The following is a 24,281-nucleotide window of genomic DNA, read 5'->3' on the forward strand; positions in this document are numbered from 1 at the left end:
CATCTTTCTCTTCTTGGAAGATATTCAGCAGGCTGGAGGCTTCATTGATACTTGTAAATACGGAAGTTTATCATATACTGTAGTGTATTCTCATTTGATATGGAACAATTAGAGTTCATAAGATTTAAAAATAGATGCTGCTTTTCCATTAGTGCTTTTTTAAAAAATAAAAACAAAAGGTAAATAAAGGATTACCTTACTAAATTTGATATGGGTAACTCAATGCTGCTTTATAAAGATAGAACTAAAACTGTTTATAGCACAGTGAATACACAGTTAGTTCATTCATAATTACTTCTTTTAGCATGGTAGCACTAGGAGAAGCAGCTGGTATCTGCATTTCAGAAACTCACAGAACTTTTGAGGCAACAAATGAATAAGCAATATTTTGCCAAAAATCAGTCTATACTTGATCATTACAAAGAGTGGAAGGTATGCACAAATACAGTTGTAAAGTTCATGCAAAATTCCTGTAACTGCTCTTCTAGTAATCTCATAATGTACAGTCTGTGCTGTGTATATGCTTTGATAGAGCGGCACATAGTTGTTGCAGGAACATCAGTGTGCATTTATTAACATTCTGGATGCATCTGCCTTATGCTCCAACCTGTGGAACATTAAAAGGCACCTGAATGTCTGGATTGGTAATGTATATTTGTACGATCTAAAACCTTGTATTGTTGGGGATTTTCCTGCTTGTTATCTTTGGTCTCCTCAATGTGCCAGCTGGCGCCTCTGTAATTTACAGTACACCTAAATCCAGCAGGCTAGGGTGGTGTAAATTCAACCCTGGGTATTCAGTTCATATGCTTCGATTCCTGCCATTGTTTTCAGCAGTTTCTACCAAGGGTGTGCTTTGCTTTGAGAACACAGTGCTCCATTCATCAACTTTCATTTTTTATTATATACTGCTGACAATATGGACAGAGGGAGAAAATCAAACTGTCTAAATTCCACCTAAAGTATAATTTAGTCAGACTTTGGGCGCCTGAATCTCAGAGAATGACTCAAATTGCCTACTCTCAAGCACCACCTAACCCCTGGTGGCACCTAAAATGAATCATTTCAGACAACAGATTTCCCCCGGCGTCTGGGCATAAGTTCCAGGGAAGCTCAGAAGCACCGTGGCTTAAGCAGCCAGGCATGTAACTCCCACCCAAGTTTCACTTTGACTCAAAGATGTGTGTAGAGATGCCTGAATGCTGCCTATGTCCCCAGAGGTGCCAAAGCCATTGACTGTGCTTAAATCGCACATAATAAGCTTGGACAGCATTGAATTCAACACAAACCACAGCAGTCATGAGCACTTTCAGTGTAGAAGAAGGAGAGAGGACCTTTTCAATAGCCTTAAAAGTTAGAGCAGTCATCTAGGAAGGATATGTCTGGTTTGGATTGTCCTAAGATAAGGAAGCTCAACAGGAATGGGAGAACTTGGCTGTTGTCCCACTGTTAAGGATATTTCCTGGGAGAGGAAAACCTCAGATTCATCTTTTTGCTCCCAAGTCTGATTATGTATTTTGGTTCAGATGCTTTTGTCCAAAAAAACATAAGCATCCCCTGGTTCAGAGACCAGATACCAAGGATACCCTCATTTGCTTGTCTGTTTTAACTTACAAGTTCTTTCTTTTTGTCTTTATAGATTAATTTGCACACTTATTAATTGCTACCCATATTTCTGTAATGTTAGGGCTTTCTTAAGAGCTGTCATCTCTCTTACTGCTTTTGGCTTAGACACCATGATGTACTACCCTAAGTTAATGTTCTCTATATTTGTGCTTTACATCTGTAGACTTTGAGGTGAGCTTGGTACAGATTTCCTTCATCCTTATTCTCTTTCCTTTTCCTATTGTTCTTTCCCTGTGCCACATGGAAGGGGTAAATACTCTGTGAGGAAGTGCTTGTTGAGCTGTGGACACGTGGAACAACTTGCTTTTGGTTTTTTCATTAATGTTTAATGCTGCTGCTTTACTGTTTTCACCCTGCACATGACATCTCATTAGTTTTTAAATGTTGGTAGATGCAATCAGGTGAAACAGTATATTAAACATCCAAAGAACTTCTGAATTTCAAATTCAGTATTCTGCAAAATTTTGTTTTGGCTTTTCTCATGTTCCGATATGAGGTTTTAGGTTCACGTTTCTGTTCTGGCTTCCCCCCCCCCCCCCCCCCCCCATCAAATGTCATTATATATTTATTATTTAAAACACATACATACTTTGCCTATTTCTGAGGAGTTTTTAACAGAGCTTTACAGAGTAGTAGATACCATGGTAGTAATACTTAAATTTTGCTATCGTATCTTACTGATTGTCTGTACCTAAGTCACTTCAATACTGGATGCATGCTTTTTATTCTATTGCATTCACTTGAAGCCATTCAGGGAGCAAGAGCACAGGGGATATTGTGTATAGTAGTAGATAGTGTGCTAGTTTTCTGGGTATTTTATCCCTTCATTTTTTTCCTTTTAGCATTCACCATCTGGCTGGAAGGGTTGAGTGTTAAGTGTATACTTTAAAGCATCTGTTAATGACTTTTTGGTCACCAAGGAATGTTCATATAGTTTCACAATGGGAACTCTTCTCAGAATAAAGATATTGCTTCTGTTATGTCTTTGGTATACAGTAGTCGTATAGCAAATTTGTGCTGTTTGTTGGCCAGACACTGGGACAAGTTGCCCAGAGGGTTGTGGAATAATCTCCATTCTTGGAGACTTTCAAAACTCAGCTGGACAGGATTTATAGCAACCTAACCTGATATAATTTTCTGGTTAGCTCTGCTTTGAGCAGGGGGTTAGATCCATTGGCCTCCAGAGGTACCTTCCTACCTAAATTATTTTGTGAATCTAACTGAATTTATCCTTGGTCCAATTCTACTTAAATCTTACCTCTTTAGTTGACTTCACTGAAATCAGTGTAATGCCCCTAGGAATTAACTTGACCTTGTCTGCTTTTCTTGTTTCTCCCAATACAGTTTTCTCTGTCAGTTCAAAGGTAAGAGAAGCTAGAGTGAACTCCTGCCCTTTTTCATAATGCTGGCCTATACCTTAACTCTTGTCCTGTTTCCCACATGGTTTGATAAACAGTTAAGGAAGATAATTTTATATCATGTGCACTCACACACAACCAAAATTTTTTGAGAAAATTCTGAAAGAAACACTTAAAATTTTAGAAGACTAATACTGTCATTCATTTAGATAGCTCTTAAAGTGTCAGGGAGGCTTACAGTAGAAAGCAACAATGGTGGAACAAAAAAAAAAGGAAAAAAAGTCCTTGATATTTACTCAAATACCTACCATGTGCAGAAACTACTTCCGTTTGTTTTGCAGACTTCTCATACCAATCATGGTCTCCCTTCCTTTTATTTGATGAAGACTTCTGATCATTTCCCTTCCACAGTTGTCTGCCCTTTGCCCGTTAATGTAACTCCCCTATGTCTCCCAATATGGAACTTAGCTGGGAAAGTTAATTGATTTTGGAGAGCTAATCAGATGCTCCCACAGCCAGATATCCTGTCTAGTTGACAGCTGTAAACCTGAGATGCCACCTCCTTAGCTTGCCTGGGGTGCTGTAAACCACAGGGCTGATCCCATGTCCAGATAGTTTACTGTTCTGCAGAGACGTGCTCATGTATTACTGATGCCCAATAAAGGTATTTTCTTTATAAATCATAAACACATTCTTTATGCTATAATTAAAAATACAGAGTAGTATGAAATCTAGATCTAAGTCCTGCAAAGTCTATTCACTTTTGCCTTGCCTTTTGACATTGAAACATCTATAGCTGTACAACAGAGCATATGAGTCCACTAACAATGTGGGAGAGCAGCCAGTTTGGTCCTGGGATAAAACAGGAATCAGCTGTGGGAAATAAGCCAAAGAAGTGTGATTTGCACATAGGGACTTAAATAGGTGTTAGTCCATAAAGAAGCTCTTTGGCAGGATTTAGAGCAGGCTTCTCAACACAGAAGACATTTTTCCTGAGATCCTAAGTTAACTGAGGTGTGCTGATTTCCAGGAGGGTTGTGGGGTTATTGTCTTGTCAGCTGGTGTTTTCCTCTTTCCTTTTTCTTCCCTTTGTTTTGTTTTGGTTTTAGGGTATTTTTAATAAAGCTTTTATAGCACATTACTGTGTAATTATAATCCCATTTGTAGTTTTTTAGAACTAAGCTATTTACTTCACATGATTGTGGGAAGAAAAACGGAGGAAATTTTTCTGCTGCATGCGGCCCTCAGGTTTCCTCCACTCTGATCCAGGGAATGCCTGTTGCAATGTGGCTAGTTGGGCAATCCTGACAGTTTTCAGCAAACAGCAATGTTAACACTTTAGCTACTCGTGTGTTGTGTAGTGTTTGCATCTGTGGTTTTCATTTGTCTCACCTCTGTCTTAGAAAAGAAATAATTTGAAACGCAGAAGCTTCAAAAGAAAAAAATTGATTGCACCATCCTAATTTTAGTACAGAATTAGTATATATTTAATGATTATGAAAGTCTGTAGAGTTAAGTTACAGCCTAATGTCATTTTTTCTGAAATACAAACTTTTCAAATAGTTTGTAGAAGTGTTGTACTGCATTCTGTGATATAGGTAGCAAGTCAGACTTTTTTTTAGAGGCATCGGCATATCTTAGGTAAGAAAAGAGTAACAAAATCAAACAACAGCAAGTCATTAATTCAGAAATGCATTCCTTATTTTTGTTCAAGCCTGCTAAAGTCCAGCTGTTCAGATACTCAAGATGTCCGAGTCATCGCCTGTGGAGGTCACTGGATCAAACCCCCTGCTCAGAGCAGGACCAGCTTAAAAGTTAGATCAGGTTATTATGAGCCCTGTCCAGCTGTGTTTTGAAAGTCTCCAAGGATGGGGATTATTCCATGAATCCTCTGGGAAACTTGTTCCAGTATCCCAAGCAATAAATTGGGAAAAGCAGTACTTTAAAATATGTTTATGTGTGGTATTCACTTTGCAGCAGTTCTTTTAAGACTCCTATTTATAGTAATTGCAGATTTTAAAAAAGTTAGAACAAAAAATTCATTAGCAAATTCTTCAGCCATTTATTCTTACAAATAGACTGAGTTGTACTTTTGAGAAGAGGCACTTCTGAATGCTGAAGACCGTCAATTTGTATGAGTGTGAGTGAGCGTTTGGCTCCTTGTTTTCACCAGGTATTATTTCTGTTTAAGCACTTTTAAGCAGTGTTTGTGTGTATAAGAATATCAAGAAATCTGTTTTTCCTCCCTCCTATTGTAGGCAAGTATTTCCAAATGGGCTTCCTGAAGAATACTCTCTAATTGCTACATTCCGTGTACGGCGAAATACCAAGAAAGAGCGTTGGTATATATGGCAAGTTTTAAATCAGTATGACACACCTGAGGTTAGAGTCGTCTTTGATTTATTTTTTTCATTAAGTTTCTTTTTTTTCCCCGTATAATATGGCAAATATAACTTAGTGGATGTTTCACCACTGGGTTTAGCTACAGTTTATATGGAATAGACAGACTGCTCTGAAATAATTGATGATTTATTATAGGAATGACAGAAATTTAACAAAATGTATTGAATTAAGACTGCAAACTAGGATAAGAAGGCATGTTATGATTTATAGCTGATATGTGTTTACAAAGTTACACAGAAGAATGCTTAATAACGTAATTCTTGCCCAAGCTACATAGTCAAAGTATTTTTATTATATATAGTTTATATATGTGTTTAATTCTTACACTCGTAACTTTTAAATGACCACTTATTTTATTTTACTTTCTTTTGCTTTCAGATCTCTGTCCTTCTGGATGGTACAAAAAAGGTGGTGGAGTATATGACCAAATCTGCTCAGGGAAATATACTGCACTACACTTTTAAGAGTCGAGAAATTTATCCATTGTTTGATCGGCAGTGGCATAAGCTTGGTATTAGCGTGCAGTCGGGGATCATTTCCCTCTATTTGGATTGTAATTTAATTGAGAGAAAGCAGACTGATGAAAAATTCACCATTGACTTGCAGGGAAGGACTCTGATTGCTTCTCGCGCTGCAGATGATAAGCCTGTAGATGTGAGTAGTATGAAAGGAAAACCAGATACCTTGAAATCATGTTTTAGCCATGCTTTTACTAACACCATCGTAAAGAATTATGTAGATAAAAGGTTCAGAACTGGTTATTAATTTTGAGTTTGTATTCTTAATTTGAAGTCCTTAAGTCTTTTTCTCTAAACAATATTCAGTGCTGCAGCATCTGCTAAGGCAAACCTTCTGTTACCAAAATAACTACAAAAACTCGGTCCTGGTTTCAGGAGTCTGTTTTTCTGTATTCGCTTTGGAGTAAGAGCCACGTAGCTACCGTAGACATATTATTACTACATTTAGAGATAACTTCCAGTCGTACTTTTTTTTTCTTTCAATTTTTATGACATTTATTTCTAAGTATGTATCAGTCGTCCATTACAGTTTGTCTCTATTTGATCAAGGGGAGACACAAAAAAATTAAGGATTACCTCTGGATCAAGATTGTATCACATTCCAGGGTAATTCAGCTATGCAGAAATAGGGGCACATTGTTCATAGTTGTTGCTCCCTCCTCCTAAAGGGAGGGATTAGGAAGTGGCTGGAGGTGTGTGTCCTGCAGCCTTTGGTGCAAGAATTACCCAAGGCAACCCCATGATATTCTAGGCTGTGTTCTGTCCCAGAGATGCTCTCCTCTGTTTCCTTGTGCAGAGAGCTCACAGCAAGTAATTTGAAAGCTCCAGGAAATGTCATTTTATTTTAAGTATGCTGACATCCAGTTACCAGGTTTAAAGCATCTGGCTTGGAGTTTATAGTGACCATCTGAAAGTTTCAGCTATGTTATGTGCACTGTACAGTTCCAGATGAAAATAGCACATTGTAACTGCAAGATAGCATTGTGGGAGGAATCAGTCCTGTGAGGCGCGAAACACTTTGGCCTGGACTCAGAGCTCTTATTTCGTGGAGCCAAGCTTGTGCTTCATTTTGTTTTTTAGGACTGAGTTCAACTTTATTTGAAATGTAGCATGCAGGAGAAGGAGCAGATTATTTTTGTCTTGTGTTGGTTGTATGGCACAGGCTGGATAATTCTGAGTGGAAGTTGTCAATCGGGATTTCCACGTTTGCAAGAAAACGTTATGGGCATAAAGCTGATGAAGGCAGCAGGGCGGATCCTGTACCAACAGTCACTCTTCTCAATGCCAAGTGCAAGGGAGAGAATAAGAAGATACAAAACAGATGCAGAAAGAGGCATACAGGGGCAAGATTAGCTAGTTAAAATTAGATGCTGTTCATCTCACCAATCCACCCAAAATCTCTGAAACAGAACCTTTACGTACAGAATTTGTGATTTTTGCTCTTCAGGTGATATAGTGGCACGGTCCAGGCAAAGGTCTGTCCAAAGTCATAGACGATGTGTGCGAGATAGAGCTTATCAAACCTTTACTCTAGTTCACTGCAGGAGAAAATTATATTCCTGAAAAGAAGGTTTGCAGAGGATGTCTAGAGGGCTAAAATGCCTATGTAGCATAGCAAGAGCAGTACACAGGGGTGCAACTTACATGAAGATAAATTAAATGTAAAATGTGATTTACATCAAAGTAATAGACTGCATAATTTATTCCTTAAGTGAGGAGCTGTGTAATTGTTTTGGATTTGTCTCTTTTTCCAGCATTTTAGAAATATGCAGTGTTTCAGAGAGAAAGTTTATTATGCCAAGATAAGAAAATGCATGCCGTAACACATGATTTTTTACATCTCATATTAATCTCCTTTGTATTTCTTAATAGATTGAACTTCACCGTATAACAGTGTATTGTAATCCAAAACTTGCAACAGAAGATACATGTTGTGAAATATCTGCAGACCTGGTAAGTTATTTGTTAAAATGCAAATGTTAATACAAAAGAAATTGCTTCATTGTTTCTTACTAAAGAGTCGTAAAGAAATTTCAATAGAAGTGTTAGATTAATTACGTCCTAAAAATGAATCCTGTATCTGGAGTCACGGCACGTTGTTTCTTACTGCCTAACTAAATGGCACAGTGGAACTACAGTAAAAGGCACTAGGTGCTGCTAGTGCTTTTTAAATGCATTTCTTAACATTGATTAATATCTAATTAGTAACTGAGGAACTCTCGGAGAGTAGGAAACAAATTACTGCAGTGATCTGAGGATGGCTTCAAGTAACAGAGGCCATTTCAATAACAGTTGCATCTAGTGAAGCATTACGGATGGTAAAGAAAGCCCATGAAAGAGTCTGCATGACAGTGGAAGGGAGGAAAAATAGGAAGGTGTTGAGGGTGTTTCCCTTATTTCAATATGCTAACGTGGAGGAATGGGTGTTTCATAATTGGCAAATACTTTATTCTTTATAATGCACATGCTGAGGTGTATATATTGTTTAACATAAGGGAAAACATTGATTTCGTTTAGAGGGTTCACTTTTCCCTTTTGTTTTCATAGACAGAATCAGTGTAAACTGGAAGACACTAGAACTATAGAAATGCTTGAAGTTGTGGATGTGATTGTTTTGCTGAATCAAGCCCATTTGGAGGAAAAAAAAAAAAAGGAAAAAACCCTCAGAAAATATGTTAAAATATTGGTCTGCTAGTTATGAATAGACTGTAAGAGTAGGCTCCTCTGAGATAGCTGGCAGTACCATCACCACCCAGCCTGCAGTCAGCAAAAATCCCAGAGCGTGCAGAAGGACTAATTGATTCCATCTACAAAGAGATGAGAGAAAAGGATACCTGGAATGGGGAGGGATAAAGCTGCCCAAGAACAGAGGAGCAGAAGACTTTGTGGGAACTGACAACTGATAGGTGCTCAGAAGCATGGAAAAGGGTGGATCTAATTTATCAAGGGAAATTTCAATTTTAAATAATAATTTATTGTTCAAATATATTTCAAAATATATTCTGATAATAGTGCAGGCTTTCTCTTGAATGTATAAGCTCATGGATAAGTGAAATGAATGGATTTTCTTCTGTAGGTTCCACTTCATGCATGGAAATAAAATTTATTTACCAGTTATGACACAGTAGCAAAAAAGTAAAAACAAAACAAACCCTAATTATATATGAATACAAAAAGATCAAGGATAGGCCTTATTAAAAGCATCTTAAACATTCATTCTGCTATATAGCTAAAAGCACCATCAGTTTCATTTGTATGTCTTATGTTGAAGATATAAAAAATAGTGGACTACTTGTTAATGACTTTGATATTGAAACCAGCATAACATTTTCTGATTTATTTTTTCATTACTTCCTTACCAATTATAAGGGCTACATTTTCAGTAATATAAGGGAAGGATTTCATCCTTGGGTACAAATTTCTACACTAAGCTGTAAATCCTGTGGGAATTTCTTTGACAGAGGGCTTGCAGGAGACCTCATTACATCTTAATGAGAGCTTCTGAAATTTATCAGGTTCTTATGACTTGTCCTGTAGTATATCCTCAGGTTGGCTCAGCTCTCATGAGTTACAGACAGGTGAATATTGGCTTCAGGGCTTTTTTTTTGTTTCCAAACTGTACATGTCCAAAGTCTTTCATTACAAAAAAATGACGGAATTTTCCCTCTCACACTCTGACATTTTGCATTTCGAGGCAGGGAGTGGAGGATGAGATGAGACTGAGAAGTACCCTCTTTTTTTTCCCATGGGCATTTTCTGCTTCACTACTTCTAATTTTGGGAGACAACATTCCTCTGACTGGGCTCTTTTGGAAGAAAGAAATGGGACAGTCAGATCAGTTTTAACTGGCGTTGATTTTAGTACAGAAGGATCACAATGTCTAGACTTCATTTTACTACAGCTTTTTCCTTTGTTTGGCAATTGTTGTGGCTTCTCTGTAATACGGTGTATACAGGAGTGTTAAAACAGAGAGCAACTTAAAAATAGTGTTTGGACGGTATTTATCTATTAACCAAAGTGCACCAAAAATCAGAAAATCTTTTTATTTTAGTGTCCACGTGAGGAGAGGTTACTTGCTACAACTTCATCACCAGTGACTGTTAATGCCAGCAAAATATACACACTTCCAGGAATGCAGCAAGAAACTAGAGAGAGATGCCACTGCTTTCCAAATAAAGTATGAGATTTTCCTATTGCTTTTTAGTGCATCATGCTGTTTAATCCTGCTAGGGATTAAAAAAAAAGGTGTGGGGTTTTTTTTGTAGTTATGAAAAATATTGCACTGGTTTGTAGTGTTGTAATGTACTTACATTGTATTTCCCAGTTAAGAAACAGTAAATTTTAGATTTAGTTAATTTAAAGTTAGAGTTGAAGAGGTCTGTAAGGTTTAGTTGTTTGAATACACACCAAAATAAAGATCCATGTTAAAAATGAGAATTATATTTAGGCATTATATTTAGTGTAAATGTTTTTACTTGAGAATAAATTATTTTCTACATAATGCTTTTTTTTTAAATCCTTCTCCTGGGTGTTGCGCTATATTTATTCTGAGTCGTTTGCTTTGTTAGGCTTTTGTGATAAAGACAAGGAAACTGAACCAAATACATATTTTTGGATCTGCTTCTTTGTTGATTTTTGATTTCTTTTAAAATCAGGGAGAAGCAGGATTGCCAGGAGTAGCTGGTTTGCCAGGCCAGAAAGGAGATAAAGGTGAAAAGGTAAAAGATCAGTTGAATTATCTCTTTTGAATCTTTATCTTTGGCTTACCTTTCTTAAAAGAAACTTCTTGGATCTTGTTATTCCTTAAAGGAATCCCCCTGTACACAGATTAAATCCTTTATCAGTCAGTCTCTGGTTCTGTGTGTGGGCTTCCTGCCAGGCAGCCTACAGCTGTCTCACTTTGGGGTCCCCTCATCAATTCCATGGAACACAGTTTACCTGCCTGGGAAGCACATGCCTACCCAACCCTGTCAGCATGTCCTATTGCCTGTTCCCCTTATCCAAAAAAAGAGAAGTCGTGTTATGTCGTCTGTGACAAGGATTTTCCCATATCATGTGTGTACCTCACTGCTGCTGGACAGAACCCTGTGTGGTGGATTCATCCTTGCAGTCATCAGTAGGAGGGTGTGAATTCACTCGTATGACCTCTGCACTGTATATTCTTTGACATTGTATATTCTTAACCTGAAACTTTCTTAATTGTGAAGAGAGAGGGACCTGACATTGGCAAGCCCCTAGGACAGGCTAGTCAGTGCTCCTTTCCTTGAGCCTGTTCTCTATTTTTGTTCTGTAATGCTTACCGTGACATTCCTGTGTTATTTAGCTTGGGGGTTTCCTAATAATAAAGGTTAGCATATCAGATGTTTTCTCTTCACACTCCATTCCCTAAATTTGGTTGGAGGATGCTGGATTAGGACATGTCTGGGAATGTGTTTTTCTTGTGCTAATAGAGGGGGCAACTTGAATAAACTACTGCAAATCAGCCAGAAAGACAGTGGATAGGAATTCTGAGTTCAGGGAATGCAGCGTGAGGGGAAGATACATGGAATGTCCTAATGCATGGGTTAGGATGGAGGTGTCCTAAGCCAGCATCCTCCCTCACAGCACACTGTTTAATATGTCATCTAAAATAGTTTGTGAAGACAGTCAGCGCTGTTCCTAGGACTGCAGTACCTGGCTGAAATCAGCCCAGTTCTGAGAGAGCTTACCTACGCAGTCAGTTGAAGTTAAGTAAGTTCCCTGATAGTGTCTTCCGCCCCAACTCCTCCCCTCCAATATATATTTCACTTTTGATACTAGCTGTATCTTTTTCCTAGGTGGAACAAAAAAGTTCAAGCATGTTAGTTTCTATAGCCTAGCTGAACCTAGAGGGGTTGCTGGCAGTTTCCAAATTTAATCATGAGTTTTTGCTGATCCTAGGCCTGAGTATATGGAACAATTGTCAGTGTTAGGGTTAGCCTATGTTATCAACATAGGGAGTTTTGTAGCATTTATTTGGGACACTGCTCTTCTGCTCCTGACGTGATCCATTTAGACTATTACTTCTACTAAGATGAGAAAGGAAACTTTGGAAGTCTAATTTTTTTACCATTGTGTCTCACAGCCAATTAGCAATATTTACCATGCTAAGCATAGTACCTCTAAATAAAGCATGTGGTGCCTGTGGTCATCTCCAGTTGTGTTCTCCTGTTTGCTTTACAAAGAAACCCTCATTGCATTGATTCAAAAACCATCCAGCAGTCAGTGAACCCTTTCAACTTCTGTGCATCACTGATAGCAAATTGCATGCGGCCATGTCTGACGTGGCTGGTAATAACAAAGTATAAAATTTTTGGTTTAGGTGTAAAACTGAAAATTGTTAAGCTTGAGATTCATGAATATAAATCTTGAAAGATTTATTTCAAATAGATATTTTTTTGGTAGTGGCCTACTACTTGTAAGTCCAAATTTGATCTGTTTATCACCAGCCACTCTGATACTTCACTGAATATTTAGAGCCTGAGCAGGATTACGTGCATCCAGCAGCTTAGCCTAATGATAGTAAATTGACATTTGTGAATGTCAATTCACAAAATTCGATGAATCAGCAGGTTAAAGTCAGAGGTAGTACAGCAAACAGCTAGAAAGCTGCTTCATTTGAACCTTCCTTATAGACCAATACTTTCTACTTCCTAGCTTTGGGGTGAGGTTTTTTTGTTTTGTTTGGGGGTGGGTAGAGGGCACATTACTGCTGTGATTAAAAGGATGGTCTCACTGTTGACCTTTGTGAGCAAACGAATACTGCCTTCAGTAGTGCCTACCATGATGGAGTTGAATGCCATGTTCTCTGAGGCTTTAGTACCATTTTTTCTTCGCCTCTGCACTTATGCACGTTTTCAGTAACACTTGCTCTCAGTGATGGCCTTGTTATATCAATAATTAGAGGTGGAGAGGAAGCAAGACCCCAAACTATTCCAGACATGCAGGATACATGATTTATTGCCAGATTATGTAAAGGAGAGTAACAGAGTGTGGTTGGATGTTTTGTAATATGTTTGTCCTGGTTTCAGCTGAGATAGAGTTAATTTTCTTTATAGTGGCTGGTGTGGGGCTATGTTTTGGATTTGTGCTGAAAACAGTGTTGATAATACAGAGATGTTTTAGTTGTTGCTGCACCACTCAAGGACTTTTCAGTTTCCCATGCTCTGCCAGGTGCAGAAGAAGCTGGGAGGGGACACAGCCAGGACAGTTGATCCAAACTGACCAAAGGGCTATTCCATACCACATGACGTCATGCTCAGTATATAAAGCTGGGGAAGAAGAAGGAAGGAGGGGACATTTGGAGTGATGGCGTTTGTCTTCCCAAGTAACCATTACGCGTGATGGAGCCCTGCTTTCCTGGAGGTGGCTGAACACCTGCCTGCCCATGGGAAGTAGTGAAGGAATTCCTTGCTTTGCTTTGCTTGCATGCGCAGCTTTTGCTTTCCCTATTAAACTGTCTTTATCTCAACCCTCGAGTTTTCTTATTTTGGTCTTCCAATTCTCTCCCCCATCCCACCAGGGGGGAGTGAGCGAGCGGCTGCGTGGTGCTTAGTTCCCAGCTGGGGCTAAACCACGACAATGTTATGCATGAAATAGGCAACTTCTTGATGACTTTGCTGGCCAGTCACAAAAAAACAGGATTTCTGTAAGTTGTCTGATTGTTCTTCAGCCCATGTTTCCCACTTTGCTTGTGCTCAGCTCCTCGTTTTATTGTTTTCTTTTGCTTCTAAATCACATTATTAGCATCCAACTAACTATGTTTAAATGTCCTTGCCATGGCAGCATCCAAGTGAAAACATGTTAACATTAATTTTTTTAGCTTCTTTCCTAGGAAATTTCTGTATCCGTTGATATTATCTCTTGTTCAGCACCACATTCCTTTTCATTTTATTTTACATTGTTTCATTCCAATTTCCCATCCACTGTAATTAATTGTATGACTGAATTTACATGTCTTTTTGTTGCTATGGGATTGGCAAGAAGGTCTCTACATACACAAATTGGTGTTAGGCTATATTCAAGCCCCCCAAAATTGCCCTTCTCTTCAGTCTAACATAGTTGTTCCCTAAGATCAGACGGTGTTTTGCCTGTTCAGGAATATCTAAGCTATCACCAGTACAAAGCATGATACCTGATAAGCCTTTTTTAGACATTTTGAATTTAATTATTAGCCTGTTTCCACTTCATTCCTGTACACTTGGCAGTCCTGTACTCTTGGCTCATCTTAGTACCTCTGAACGGGTCTAAGCCAAAGTCCGAAGTGTATTGTGGGCCCAGATGACTGAAGTGCCATATTTTCACTGGAACAAGCATTCATGCAAATATTGATGCATCTCTGGCAAGCTGTCCGTCTGAATGTAGAGGAGCATCACTGATCAAAATTACTCCATTTGTGTGAATGACCTTCCTATTTGTATGCCTAGCCTTCCATTATGGCTTCGTGAGGACGTTATGAGGACAGTTCTTCACTCAACAATAGAATTATTATCTCTGGTGCTTGCGGGTGAAGAAGCTGCTCAGTTTCAAGATTGGCTCCCTTCTTGAATGACCAAACTGTTCCGTTTGGTACCATATACCCCTTACTGTGTAGCAAAAACTGCCTCAAGGGCAGTAGTCCCTGTCCCTTTTGTTTCCTGCGCAATCTTGGATCCAGGGATGTTTGCTCTGCAGGATTTTATTTGCTGGGATATCAGCTTCTGCAGCTATCTGCAGCAAGTGACAACCTCCTGTTCCTTAATGTCTGAATAACTAAGACTGAAAAAGTCAGCAGGACCAACTTTGCTCCTTACTGATCTCTGCCCTTGAAACGCACTTTTTGGACTGCCTGACTGCTTTTTCCCATTGGATGAAAACAGAGAGGCAGCAGCAGTCAAGTGTACAATTTAGGTTATCCCTGAAAAATATACCGTGTTACTCTCATGGTAGCTTGATTCTTAGCACAGTATATTTCACAAGTTTCAAGTGGTTGGAAGTCAGGTAGAAGTCTCCTGTGATTTAACACATTTTGATATCTGTTCTGTAGAGCTAGGTTTCCTCTTCTGCTGAGCTGAGTGAGAAATTTATTGTTTTCTCTTTTAGAAGCAATTTCTTCTACTTCAGCATGGTATATAGCTACTCAGACTCTTACAAATATATTCGTTGTTAGCAAATGTCTTTTGATCACAATGTGAAGGTCCTGTTTTGTCCTCAATATGTAGAAATTCTTCAGAAAGACAGAATATGGATCACAGTAATTGAAATGATTACATATATACTGAATATACAAATTAATTTTCTCTATCAAAGAGGCTGAAAAAAGTAATTGTATGTTATCTTTTTTATTTTTATTTCTTTTAAGCAAACTTAGTGCCCACAAAAGATTTTAAATTTAATTCTCTTTGGATTTCAATATTTTTATATAATATTAAACCATTCCAAGCTGTGTTAATAGGTCATCGGTTAATGCTGTAAGTACAGCAGAGAGCAAAAAGCCAGAGGCAGAGTGCTTTCAAACATTAAAGTGCCTGTTGATGCACACCATGGAGAAATTTATTGCTATTCAAGTGAGCTTCATTAATTTAAACTTTACTTAAGGAAAAAGACATTTAAAAGGCTATTTTAGGATTGGTAGAGATAGGTTTATGCAATATATTGTTGCACTAGGAAAATATTTGTAATAGAATGATAAGAAAAAAGGAACTCAGATGAGGTGTCTGAATGTTCTTTCTCCGTATTTTCCTTGCTAGTCTTCCTTTCCTCCTCCTCTGTCATTCCTGTTATAACCCAGGTCCACCTGATTCCACCTAAGGCATATCTATCATGTTATGCTGCCTTCAGAATGGTTCCTTTCTGGTCTGATGTTTGTTGCAGAGTTTATTGATAGGGACCTAGAAGCTGGAATGCATGAAAAAGAAAAAAAATCAGGCAAAATACAGCTGGTTGTCAGTGACGACAAAGTCAGGAATCGCCAGTGTACTTGGTAGACTGAAATCTTCTAACGGGCAGAAGAGAACGCTCCATGCCTATGGAGCTAAGAGTTTATTGGTAGTCCTACTTAATGTTTTAACCATCTAATAGTCCAATTTGTTTTCTTTAAAAAAAAAAAGGTCTTAAATATATTCCTCTTTTCTATGTTACCATACTCACCTTTCCAGTATTCATCTCAGTCCTGAGGATGGCATTTCAAGTCCTCCTCCTGAGGCAGTGCAGAGGGTGTCAGTGAGTCCTCAGCACTCTGAGGTACTCATAGGGTTGGGGGGTGTCACCCCTCCCCAGCGGGGACACCCCTGGAGCTGAAGCTGGAGCAGGGGAGGCAGCGGTCACGGGTCCCAGCGCAGGGGTTAAACCAGTGACACCCAGCTCAGGCCGTGGCAAGGCTGAGCCCTGCACTGCTGGGTCAGTGCACAGCTGGGGGCTTCTCCTGGGAGTACCAGGGATGATACTTTCTGGACTGTAGACTCCCTGCTTCTCCCCTGGTGCCAGGGAAACCCTGGAGTGATGCCGCCTTTGGGATGAGTTTTCTTTCTCACCCTTGGCAAATTCTCTGAATTTGATTTTATTGTATTCATCAACTAAAAGTTCCTAATGAGGGTTTTTTTTTTTCCAGGTCTAAATACTTCTATCACCATTTTATAATCATGAGAACTGTTTACTTGTCTGTACATCTAAGTTTTAAATTTCAGCTTACATAATTTCTTACAGGGATTGCTTCTGACATTAGTCATACATATGATGGTTACAGTGTAAAGGATGAGTCCTCTACATTACCTCTTTCACCTTCTATTTTACCACTTTTGGAAACCCTGCCAGTACACTGTCTGCTGGGAACAACTCTCTTCAGAGTGTGCTGACGTTTCTTTCTTGGTAATAATACACATTTTCTTTCCTGGACATTTCTGATGCTATTGGCACACATAACTATGCAGAGATGAAAACCAGGAAAGCTATTTTACTTAATCACATCTTATAAAACCGAAACTGATTTTGGTTAAGGAGTATTTTGACAACTGACGTAGGTTACTCATTTTATCTGAATTAATAAATCCCCATTGCAGACAAGAGCAATGTTATAATGCAATACTTCAGCAGTGTGCGCTCTAGGCCACGTTAATGTCATTCTTCCTGTTTATTAAGTGCATTTGCTTTCATCTTAGTATTAAAATCATCTTCTGTACCTTGTTAGTACAGAACCCTGCTGAGAATATTTTCCTCCTCTCAAAATTCCTTCTAGACTTTTTCTAGATTAAATATTAATGTGTCAAGTTAATCCCACTCCATATCACAATGTAAATAGATTTTAAATAGATTTGCAATTAAGAGACAAAATAATGTGTTTAAATAAAATACTTTCTTAAAATAATGTTTTTTGGTTTTATAGGAGAAAGGACTGTAATTTGTTAACTTAAATAAATATGACTGTCATTTTGTCTATCACCACATTTGGCTTTAGGCTATCTTTGCTATACATGACTCTTCAATAGTAATGCATGGTATAGGAATCAAGGTACTGTATTTTGTGTCTGCTACTAGTATATAATTTCTAGTTCTACAACAGGTGCATTGCATAAAGGCTGCATGGTACAAAGAGCTAAAGGTCAAGTGCTTTTGAAACTCTGGATCATTAATGTAAAAAAATGATCACAAGTGTAATACTGCAGGTGGTCTCACATGTGCAGAATTGTTTCCACTTCAGATAGAAGGCTGATTGGTATCACTGGAAAGAAGCATGTTCACTGTTTACAGTGTCTTTTTAAGAATTTAGTTTGGCTTGGCTTTACGGAAAGTTGAGAGCAGTTTTTTTTTTTTCATTTCAGCCTGCTAAATTTCCACCCTGTCTGCTTATGAGCTTACCAAATTAAACATTGTCAAAAATATAGTAGCCATCCTATTGTTTGCAAGAGATCACCCTCTGAAAAATGTGCTATGGCTTAAATATTTTATTCAATAAGTATCTTGTGGTCAGTTGAAAAGGATTTTCACTGGTACTCTTAGTAGAAAATTCTAACAGTAAACTTAAAGCTCACAGTACTACCTTTGAATATTGTTACACTGAATGTAGCATATAACCTATAAGTGCCAGCATTGTACTGCTAGTGTTCACCAGCTTCTGAAATTATTCTTCTGGCAGCATATATTTTCTGTTGGCTTTGGTAGTTCTAAGCAAATGCGATCCTTTATTCCCATTCTTACTAATTTATTTACATAAACTTAAAAAGCTCAATTGCAGTGTGTGTCGGGAGTTAGAATACTCTTGTTAAGGCATGAAAGAGATTTACTTAGGGGTAGATGTAGGGCTGATGGTCAGGAGCCCTGTTTGTTCATCTCATTTCTATGCTTTTGGCATCTACTATGTAAGAAAGAGAAAAGGATGCTTTTTCACTTTTGTGAAGGACTTTGAGATCTGCAGAAGCAAAGGAAAATGCCATTAAACAAATAGGCAAAAACCCCTTAAAAATGCATTTGCTCTATTTTTTTTTTATTCTGTCATGCTGCTTGTGTGAGTACTGTTATAGGTTGTACAACCTATCGTATCTGATCTTTAAACTCATTGAATAAAAGCAAGAAAAACTAGAACCTTTAAGGCTGTGGTTATTAAAATCACAATTACAAGATAGAAGCATAACTTTATAATCTAATTTGCAGTGGAAAATAATTGTCTGCAAGGTGAGGAGTCTGTCTGCAGTTAGTGAAACAGAAGTGTAAACATGCCTTGGTTAATTGGCTAGTAAGTCATACATGCTAAAGGCTTCCTGGCATGTAGCAGGCTGTGTAATTTTAAACTATACAGTATATAAAAATACACTGCTGAATGTAACAAAGTGGTTCTGGTCTATTAAAGTACTGGCAAGTGGCATAAGGGAACAGAGTGTGCATAGATAAAAGAGTCACTCTGTGGGTGATTAGATAGGTAACCAGAGGCCAGTCCTGCTGCTTTATCTGTCATAGCGCCAGTGGGTTCATGCTATTTGCACGCACAGGATTTTGGTCTACTTTTGCAATAGAGCTAAGGACCATTCCAATATTTGAATAAAAAGCACATAGGAGATGGCTCATACACTCCTCCAGAACATTGTTGCTTCTGAGCACTGGTTTAAACTTATGGCTGGAATAGTACTCTGCACCCAGGAGTTGCTCATTTTGATTGATTTGCTTAGCTCACGTGTTGTAAACAAAGGAGTTTTGAGCCAGGGTGCACACATGCAGTTATTTTATGACGGTTTCTGTGAATAGTTGTTAAGAAATTAAAATGGGGGCAAGGAAGGTAGATAAGTTTTATGGCAGGTGAGAAGCAACAACAATAGTATTAGGGTATGACAGCTTACTTCAAAATTACGGTGACAGTCATTAGGGCACATCATTCTGCTTTTAGAAAAAGGTAACAAGGAAACCTGACCTGTAGCGCTTAGGGTTTGGGGTTTTTTTTGGGGGGAGCGTTATTTTTTTCCTTGAGGCTAGAGACAAAAATGTTGAATTGTCAGAACTTAAATGAAACTGCCATCTGGGGCCCTGGATCCGATCCATAGACTCCCTGAGTATAGCATAAGGAGACTTAAGCACCTTGGAGTACAGTGTGCTGAGTCAGCAGCTGCTGTGTGCCAGCCCAGACGGAATGCTGAGGAAAAGTATATATTGTAAATCCTTCCTTTACCAGGGATTAAATGTTTTATAATGGCTGTTCCGGGGTATAGCAAATACTGTTGTTATGTATTACTTCTTGACAATCTTACTGCTCCTTTCTTAACTTCAGAAAGGTTAATGACTTCATTTCAGAACAGAGCTATTATGTTTATGCTGAAAAGATAAAGGTACTAGAGTATTCTGTCTGTGAAGCTCTTTCAGATTTTTGGTTTTGGTGGGGGTTTTTTGTGGTTTGTTTTCGTTTTTTTAAAAAAAGCTTTACAGCAGTGTTTATATTCTGATACTGAGTTCTGGGATACGTAGCTGATGTTATTGTACCCTAACTACATCAATTAAAATCACTTTAAACCTGATGGAGAGACTTACGTTGTAATTTAAGAAATGGTTATGCACTTTACTTGGGGACGTTCTCATGTAAAATGCAGGAACGGTCATCCAGATAGGAACATGGTCTCCTTGCTCTCTGGAAAGACACCAGGCTGCTGGGATGCGGTTCACTTGTGCAGTTCCTAACGTTCTTCTTGTGAAGTTCGGAACAACTTTAGATCCCATGACCACCAATGCGCTGGCAGGCATCAGCGGTCCAGGCAAGCGGGGGTACAGGCTGGGAGCACTGAGGCTGCGGAGGGCACCAGAACATGTATGTTCTGTGGCCTAGACAAAGCCCGTCTTCTACGCTGTTGAGTTAAGCATCTCCTATATGTAACAGAAGAAAAAGAAGTCACTGCAACACTGTGTGTGTATCCTATTTGGGAAGATCTTGAGAAACTGATATTTGTTACTGCAGAGTGAGTTTATTGTCTAAACTGATGAATGTTGCCTAATATCAAGAAGTTTTTGCATATGCTGAGTATTAGAACTATGAGTTTCCAGGATCCTGCTATTTAAAAAGTTATGCACTTTGTGAGTTTAGAGGTCTTGGACAGTAATTCCTCAGCAGAGGCTTTTGGATTTGCAGTTTTAGATTTGGGCTCCAAACCTAGGTTTACAACCTATTTTAGGAACCAATTATTTGTGTAAATGTGTCTCTTCTGCTTCTTCGTGCAACCCTTTCTCTTGAAGAACAATTTGATAGTTAATTCTTTTCAAACTGGTGACATTTTCTTCATAAAGAATTATATTACTCAAAAAAAGGCTGCAGCATTTTCTGTTTGCTAGAGAATGTTTTCTTCTTGGTACTTCTTTCTTCTAGACAAACCTAATGTTTTGTTTTGTTTTTAAATGAAGACTATAATATGGTTTCAGTGCTTTTGTTACATTCCTCTAGCATCCACCCAATTTTTATTTTAAACTTTGTAACCCTTATACTTGACGTTATGAAGCAAAATTTCCGTTCGATGTTTTCTTCAATCATTTTTAAGACTCATGATCCAATTTGCAGCTCCTGGGATCTTCCATACCTCTCCTGATCAGTTGGTCATTTGTCGCTTAAAACTAAAATTTTCTTACAGATTGCTTATGGTTTGGGGTTTGGTTTCTCTGAGGGGGCAAAAGGGAGGGAGAGAGGAACTGAGTTTAAATAGCGTCTTTTAAAAATATTGTGGGCACATGACTTTTAGACAAAACAAACCTGTATTACATGTTGAGCTTTCTCAGTGTAGAACACACTCAGCTCAGTGAAAATGGACCCACTTGGCTTGACTCTGCTGTCGCAGTGGATTCCCTTAAAATCAGCAGACCTGCTTTTTATGGAAATGTGCATGTGCAAGTATTTGTCAGGTGAGGGTCTTAATTGACATTATAGGTGTTTTAAAGTGTATCTATTTTGTCTGATTTTAGTGTTAACATGTAAGGCATCCTCCTCTACAGTGGTTACATTACTAAGCATGACAAAAACAGGGTAGAAGATGCTTTTCTGTTGAATCAGATATGACCTGAGTAGTTGTTGTTAACCTGAGAAGTCTTTAGAACTTCTAACTGAATAATTTGTTTTGTAGGGTGAAATGGGCACAAAAGGACAGGATGGTGTTGCTGGTCTTCCTGGCGAAAAGGTATGTTCATGTATATTGATACGTAATTTGACTCACAGGAAGTGTTTGTTATGTCAGTGGCTTATCTGTAACTATGTACAGAAGTGGGAGGACAGAACACTTGTGTTAGAAAATGAATTTCTCTTACCTGCACTGCCATGTTTTTGTAGCAAACTGAAAAAGATACTCAGACCAATAGTATTCTCTGCAGCTGTGCTTGTTTGTTTGTTTGTTTGTTTTTTCTAGAAGGGGGAGCTATACGGAACCAAAGGAAGCCACTTGGTCCACTGTGCAGTTTGTGGTCTGCAAGCCTGGAAGAGAGCTCTTATGCTCTGAACAGGCCACTTGGTAGAGCTTTGAGATAAACACCACTGACCTCTAAGCAAAGACTTGGGAACAGCTATGGCTTAGAAAGCATGTCAGCCTACCTGTGTATTCAAGAGGATAAGTTTCTTTTCATTTCAGGATGTTGGTGTGCAAATTAAGGCAGTTGTACATGTTTATTGAGTTCAGAGCTGGTTACCTGTATTAGAGGAAGTCTACTAGTCTAATATCCAGCATCCTTAGTATGGAAGACAGCCCTCATAACACTGAGGAAATAGCGTGTTGCTGCAGTTTCTAATCATTTGGCCTCTTGTGATTTTTTTCTGTACCGTAGTAACAGTTGAAATTATAGTGGATTTTCTGCATTTTCTTCCATAAGTGGAAGCCAGTTAATATGTAAATGAATGAAACAGTCCAGATACATGTGCTAGTGCACTTCACTGATTCCCCCCCCAGTGGTTATCTTTAGCGTCACGATTTAAGTCCTCAACCCTCAATTCTGTCAATTTAGGTTCTTTTTCATTGTGTACTTCAAGTTTCTGTTCTTTCAGTGCCATAAACAAGTATGCCTTTTAAAGGCAGCTGTTGCTGTGAGAGGCTCAGAATTTCGATATTGCGCTTTATTGGTTGACATGCTGCTTTCATATGTACGCAACATTTTGGTAATGGCAGAGGGTTTGGTTTATTTTGTCATTAGCAAGATTTCTAGGTACTGAAAGAAGTAGAGTTTCACTTCAACTGTCAGGTTTAAAATCTGTAATTAACAGGATATAGAATTATGAAACTATCTTTTATTTTTACTTACTATTTCTGTTTCAAATTGTGTTTTGTTAAAGATGGGAGGTAGATATATGATATTACCAAAGAGATGAGTTAAAATAATGGTATTTGCTGCTGATACTAAGTGACATGTGGTAACAAAATGGAGAGCAGGCTGCAAAGATGCTCAAAGGACTTTGCAGTGTTGAGGGACTGAATCATAAAGTGGTATGTAAAGCTCAGAGAATGTAACAGTAAAGTGATTCAGATGAAGAGGAAGAACAAAGCAAACGTTATGTATTTCATGTCAGACTCTGGACACCTATTACTGTTCAGGAAAGTGATCTCAGAATTACAGATCAATGAAAACATACACTCACTCTTAAGTACTAGTCAAATAAACAAATGGAATTTAGGAATGATTAGGAAGAGAATACAGAACAAAGCAAAAGCATCTTAATGTTACTGTTATTAATGAAACCATATTTTGCTGCATCTTGAATGATGTATATGGTTCTGGTTCCCACATCTCAAAAGTGGATCTAATATTACTGGAAGAGGTTCAGAGGAGGTGTCAAGACTGATCAAGAGCATTGGGCATCTTCCAATTAAGGTATGACAATGGGGACTTCAATTTGAAAAAGGCACAACTGAGGTGAAATATGTCCTGTTCTGTGCTCTATACAATCATGAATGGAACAGAAAAGTTTAATGGGGATTTATTTATTTATTTGACTCTCCCTTTCCGGGTGCAAACTAGAGCATCAGACCTATCTGGTAGCAAGTTCAAAAAGGACAGAAAGGGCTCATTCTTCCTATTACATGATTACAGTTTGAACACTCTGCCACAGGATTTAAACAGTCTGAAAATTTATTAGAAAGTTGATGGAATAAAAATCCATGGAGTTTGTCAGACACTGCTGCTTGTCTGAAAGTTCCTGAGCTCTAAAACACTGAAGTCTGGGAAACCCACTGGCGAAGTCTTCATGGTTGCCCTGTTGTTATACTTTTCTGTAGACATCTGTTGCTGCCACAATTGTAGTCGTATACTTGACTAGAGAAACCTTTGATTTGATCCAGCTAGACAGTTTTTACTTTACTGTGCTCACAGATGTGAATTAATGGAAAGAGTTATGTAAAACATTGTAGACTGAATGAGATTGATCTAGAATGAAGCTGTTTTCCCTTGGCTCTTTCTGTAGCTCCTTCTCTGATGTTATCTTTCTTTAAAAATACCAGGCTACATTGCTTTTCCAGTACAAGTTATTATTGCAGTTTCCATGGTTAATACTGTTTGGGGTTTTTTTGCATAGTGCCTTGCAGATTCACTGTCAGGCCAAATCCCAAAGCTCCTGTTAGTTTATGTAAGGCTCAACAGTCAGATCGTATTTAATATCAAGACACTGTACTTTTCCTGAACATTATAACTCTTTTAATTCAGACTACATAAAAGCCATACCGTTGTTGCAAATTAAAAATGAACTACCGTGGAATCTGAAACTGGCAAAACCAAAAGCTCTTTTTTTTTAAAAAAAAAAAGAAAAAAAGGGGGCAAACAAAATGTTTTGTACATGCATAGCTAGATGAAAAGATTGAGATCCAGCAACCCAGCTTCTGCTAGCCAGAGTTGTCATGTCTTTGCAGAGCAGTACAGTGCTGTGTGGAATTATTAGCTCCTTTCTAGA

General features: G+C 38.3%; 1 protein-coding gene across 8 annotated transcripts in view; it reads left to right on the forward strand.

Moving 5' to 3' along the window:
* The window catches only part of COL19A1 (collagen type XIX alpha 1 chain), a 212,598-nt gene that overhangs the window by 28,465 nt on the left and 159,852 nt on the right, over window positions 1-24,281 (forward strand). For all 8 annotated transcript variants that reach the window (XM_072855250.1, XM_072855256.1, XM_072855253.1 and 5 more), the window contains exons 5-10: window positions 5,243-5,366; window positions 5,766-6,041; window positions 7,778-7,858; window positions 9,957-10,082; window positions 10,561-10,623; window positions 21,481-21,534. In XM_072855250.1, the coding sequence (XP_072711351.1) occupies window positions 5,243-5,366; window positions 5,766-6,041; window positions 7,778-7,858; window positions 9,957-10,082; window positions 10,561-10,623; window positions 21,481-21,534 (724 nt within the window). The remainder of the gene's footprint in view (window positions 1-5,242; window positions 5,367-5,765; window positions 6,042-7,777; window positions 7,859-9,956; window positions 10,083-10,560; window positions 10,624-21,480; window positions 21,535-24,281) is intronic.

Source organism: Ciconia boyciana, chromosome 3, assembly GCF_034638445.1.
Source record: "Ciconia boyciana chromosome 3, ASM3463844v1, whole genome shotgun sequence".
In the NCBI taxonomy this organism is placed as follows: Eukaryota; Metazoa; Chordata; class Aves; order Ciconiiformes; family Ciconiidae; genus Ciconia; species Ciconia boyciana.